This window comes from Gekko japonicus, unplaced genomic scaffold, assembly GCF_001447785.1.
Source record: "Gekko japonicus isolate JY-2015 unplaced genomic scaffold, Gekko_japonicus_V1.1 scaffold620, whole genome shotgun sequence".
NCBI classification, from domain to species: Eukaryota; Metazoa; Chordata; class Lepidosauria; order Squamata; family Gekkonidae; genus Gekko; species Gekko japonicus.
In genome coordinates this window covers 911893-917043 of record NW_015176470.1, presented here as the reverse complement: position 1 = coordinate 917043, position 5151 = coordinate 911893, and the positions used below count along the sequence as shown (strand labels likewise).

The window sequence follows — 5151 nt, the reverse complement described above, 5'->3', positions numbered from 1 at the left end:
CCCCCCCCCTCCCCAGCCAAAGCCCGCAGCTGCTCTTGCCGGCTCCCTCGCCTGCACAAAGCTGCGCCGGCTGCCACGCAGGAGCCCGGGCAACGACTGGGTGGAAACAGGGGCCGACGGCCGAGCCCCGGGGTGGTGAACTGTACCCCCCCAATACCCAGATGCCTAAGCCTCTCTCTCTGTCTCCCCCTCCCTCCCTCCCTCCCTGAAAAGGTTTGCCTTCCCTTCCTTTTCTCCCCCAAATAAATACCCCTGGACAATATTTGGAGGGGAGTGAAAGCCCCACACCTGGGCGGCGGAGAATTCTGGCTCAGGAAACCTCAGGGCAGAGAAATGTAGAGTCGCTGTCGCCTTCCGCCCATACACGCCCAGTTTTCTGGTATTAATAATAAATATTTCAAAACACCGGGATCACAAGGCAGCACAGTCGGCGAGCAGGGCGGCTGAGCGCAGATCAAAGGCAGCCTTTGCTAAATATGAATTAATCGCAGGGTAATGGCCCCCCAAAGGATGGAAGAGCACCGCGAATGGAAGATGAGGACCCTGCAAAAGGCACTACAGATTTTTAAAAGAAGCCACCCCCCCCCCAAAGAAGAAAATGGGTGCCAAGTGTATTTTTACAGCATGGTGGGTGGGTGGGGTGGGGGGTTAAATTCAAGTTGGAGCTCTTTCTGCTTCCAAGACTGGGATCGCAAAGATTGCCCAGCACCTTCATCTCAAAGCCTCTGGCCTTGAGCGAAAATAGAAATAAAGCAGGCTATAATTCAGGCGCTCCTGAGGAAAAGACCCCCGTGACCCCAGCGACGGACTAAGGAGTGCTTCGATGTACCATTACTCGCAGCCGACTGTTGTGCTAATCCATACTTTTGCCTTAAATGCAGTGATCAGTCGTATGGTCTCCAAAAGGTGGGGGGGGGGGAAGAGAAGCAGGAGGCCACAGGCACCCAACCACACGGAAAGGGGGAGCGGAGTCTGGCCCTGCCTGCGGGCACCAGCGGAGAGAGTCACCGGCCTCCTCAGAGGGCGACTGTCCAAGGCCACCTTCCTACCTCTCCAGCGAGCCTCTGACTCGCTGTTTATTCCACACAACTTGGCCAAAGAAGGTAATCTTAAATGGGGCCGATTAAGCACGTTTCTTTGGAGGCCTCTGGTCCCATTGCCTGGGATGGTAAAATATCTACCCGGCCCCCTCCGGCTCTGAGCCGTCCCAGGAACCCCCGAGACCCGGCCTCAAGAGAGAGAGGGCGAAAAGCTGCCATCGCCGATGCTCCTCTCTGTTTACTTTCTCTTTTTGCATCCCCAAATACATCCCTGAATAAACGCCACTTCAGTCTTCTTCTTTTTTTTGAGCGTCCCTTGGCCCTTCGGTTTTAAACCCATCACCCCAGCAGGCTGGACTTTATTTGGCACCCCTTTGCCTTAAACAAGATTCAGTTCAGAAGGACTTATTTCCAAGCCACTGTGCCTAGGATGGGGGGGGGGGGTTGCTTTCAACCTCCGCACTAAACAACAGGATCTGAAAATTAATTAAACAATCTATGCTATCTGATCGATTAGCTGATTGAGTTGAGATGAAATAGAGCAAAGACAGAAAGCCATGCATAAGCCATGCACCTTCTGTGAGTTACGTCTCAGGAAGGGTGAAGGGGGGGGGCTGGACCGGGAAAAGGGGGGATGGAGGTGGAAACTGCGCGTGGCCCACTTTTTAAGATGGCCATATTTCTTCCTGCAGTCATTATTTCTCCATATTTCTTCCTCCAGTCTATGGGAAAGAAATGACGTAAATAAATAATCATTACTGTTCCGTGCCCGCCAACCTGAGCCTTTGTACTACAGGGAATGTATTTCATGTAACGCATCCAGAAGAGTTTAGTGTTCAGAAAATATAGACATAATCAGCTCGCATATAACCCGAAATCAAAGTTCTTATGGCACAGGAGATAGATTTATGGAACTGATCTGATCTAACCAGGTCCCTCCGTGGGAGACTTTGTATATCAAAACTGGGAGGGGGGAGTTCAGAAGGAGCCCTCTTTAATGAAGCTTGCATATTTGTCTGAAACCCAAACAAAAAACAAAGCAGGTTTACAGCTTTCAAGTCCCTGGTGGGACAGACTCCAAACTTTGGTGGGTGAAAAGAAGTACCCAGAGCCCTGGTGGTGGCTACGGCCAGACCAGCGAAACCCAGCCAGAAACGCTGATTTCCCCCTCCTCTGGAAAAGCGCTGACTTGGAAGTAAGTCTCTTCTGGCGCTTAGGATGGGCTGGTTCAATTAAAACCCTTGGGACAAGGTGACTAAAAATGTCTTTTCCATCCATCAAAGTTTGCTTAAAAGTTGGATGACTTGGCGAAAGACCGGCCTGAAATTATCCTCGGGCGAGCAATCAAAGGAAGATTAGGCCCAAGTGGAAATGGGGGGGAAAGGGAAAGGGGGGGGGGGGAGAGAACAAACGAGAGTGCTGTCGGGGCAGTCGTACTTTCCTATCTTTACACCCCGCATCCCAGCCTAACACGATTCTGATTTCCCCCTCCCCATTTATCAGGGGCATCACCTTAATTGCACTGCCCTGGTGACAACGGAAAGATATTAAAACGCAGGCGGCCGGACGTATAGATAGAAACAGAGATAGAGATAACAGTCTTATAAAGTCACCAAGCTACGCCCTGAGCCAGAATTTGACAGAGCAGAAAGAAATCTTCCTCTCTCCCCCCCATAGAGGGGTGTGTGTGTCCCACTTTCTAACCAAGCCCTTTGGTGGCCCAGCCAAGGAATCAGGCGCTCCTCTTTCTTTAGGGCTGGAACCTCAAGGCCACATTTCCCAAACCAGTCCGGCTACTCTCACCCCCTCCCTAGTTGCACTCCCCCCCCCCCCCCCAATGAAGGATACCAGTTAACCAAGACACAGGGCAGGCTGCCGAAGGACTCTCCGGTTAAATCAGCCTGAAACAGAAATGCCACCGGGCTCTCTGCCGGTCGGTTTTGAAAAACGCATTTCCCGTCAGGCCGGGTTTCTGGAGACGAAGCGCACCCCAGTGTCGAGGCGACTGTTCCGTAAATCTCCCCATTTGTTTCCCGATCTGCACTTGATCCTCCTCGGCGAGGAGAGAGGCCGGCCCCGCCGCCGCCGCCGCCGCCTTCACCGCGGGCCTGCATTTGCAGCCGGAGGAACGAGGGGGGGCAGTCACAGTCCACGGTCTGGGAGCGCCGCGCATACCAATGAGATCCCCTCCCGGCCTAAATACATTACCCGAGGTTCAAATCGATATTAATACTACATTTGCTACATTACAATATCGCGTGCAAATGCAGGGAGTCAGTCGACTACAATGTAAATGCCATCCCTCATGCATGGGAGGCGACACGCTTTTTTGACGGATCCCTGCGCCGAGCCAGGGCCGCGGCGCGCTAGGCCATCTTTGTTCCCGGCAGCCTTTTGTGTCACGTTTCGGGAGACTTTTAAAGGGCAATTCTAAATGGGCTCAGGAGGAAAAAGCGTATTTCCACAAAGTTTGCAAAAGGCGGTCGATCCAGCACCCGCACAGGCCACCAAACGGGACCGCTGATCTGGGTTTCCCTTTCCTGGAGCTTTGATGTCCCTACAGATTTCCCTCACTCAGGTTCGGGGGATAAAAGCGGTCTCCCAGCCTCACAGGCGACCGGAGCACTTCAAAGGCGACGCTAATGCACTCTCCTGCAAAGTTAATTTGACCCATCTATCATCAGCAAAATTGCTCACATGCGCCTTGCTCTCGCCTACCCTTAATTTGATATTTTTGCAGGCCAATCTGTTACCTTTCCCGAGATCTGCGTGGTTTTGCACTGTGGGAAGAGAGGGGAGGGCATCTTGCAGGCCGGACCGCCTCACCCTGGGCCCGGCTGAGGGCCCTTTTGCCCCCTTGCTGGCTGGGGACTGGGCTCGCTCGCTCTCGCTCTCTGGCTCGCTCTCGCTCTTAAAGCGGAGCTGGAATCCATTTTTACGAGCCTCACTAACCACAGCAACTGCAAATATGAATGGTTTCCGATAAGGGGGAAATCAGGCAGCAGTAAAGCCGTATTATTTATGATTTATTTGCGCTTGTGTCTTCCTTAATGGAATCAGCTCTGGCAGGGAGCCTTGTCTGCAAGGCCTTTAAACCTCCGGCCTGCTTGCCTCCTCCCCTTTTCTTTTTTGGGACCCCCCCGTGAAAAAAAAATACAGATCTAGAAGGGAAGGTGGTTGGTGAGAGATGTAAGGTTGCAGAGCAAACCCCCCCCCCCGTGCCTGACACTGGCCTCCTTCTGGGACTGAATACCCCAGACTAGCAGGTCACCTTCCCTTTGTCAGGTTCACCGGAGGCCTGCAGGAAACCTTCAGCCACTTCCCCCTGCCGCTGTGGAGGCATCTCTCAGCCCTTTCGCTAGAACCGAGGGAATCCTCAGGATCTACATTTCGGGGGGGGGGGAGAAAAGGGGGGGCTATTGCCCCAGTGCCTCCTCTGGATGGCCCAAATGCAGCGGGGGGAGGGTCAGCCTGGTGCTGCTGGGGGGGGGGGCTCCCTAGGCGCGGCCAGGTCACTGCTCTCTCTCCTGGGGCTGCCTCCACCTGCCTGGGCCTCCCGCTGACCCACCCGCCAGTGCCCTGCACTGACCTGACGTGAAGAGGACGATGGCTTTGAGGCAGCTGTACTCGGCCGAGTCGACGTGCAGGGCCTTGAGCTTCTCCACCTGCTCCTGGAAGATGCGGATGTGGTCCATGAAGGCCACCACGCGGTCGGCGGACATGGGCGAGGCGTGGAGGCCGGCGGCGGCCAGGAGCGGGGCCACGTGCAGGGGCATGGAGCACTGGGCGGCATTGAGGACGAAGAGCTCGCTCCAGGTGAGGCGCAGCAGGGCCACCTGGTCGGTGATCTGCAGGTCCGGGAAGAAGGGGATGTTGCGGGCCCACTCGACGGCGCTGAAGAGCAGCCGCGCCGCCAGCTCGCAGATGTTCTCGATGCCCATGATGTTGTTGGGCTGCATGCACTGGCTGCCGTAGCGCGACGTCGGGTAGGGCTCGGCCCGCAGCAGCAGCGAGATGTAGCCCGACAGGTAGCAGTGCCCATTCAGCGGGTCGCCGTTGGTCAGCGCGTACTGGCCCGGGTTCGGCTGGCTCGGAGGCATCCTTCCTCGCT

At 55.1% G+C, this 5151-nt stretch overlaps 1 protein-coding gene across 1 annotated transcript in view; it reads right to left on the bottom strand.

Annotated features, from left to right (window-relative positions):
* Positions 1-5151, bottom strand: part of NR2F1 (nuclear receptor subfamily 2 group F member 1) — a 9447-nt gene that overhangs the window by 1404 nt on the left and 2892 nt on the right. The window contains exon 3 of the mRNA XM_015427133.1: positions 4630-5149. Within this exon, the coding sequence (XP_015282619.1) occupies positions 4630-5149 (520 nt within the window). The remainder of the gene's footprint in view (positions 1-4629; positions 5150-5151) is intronic.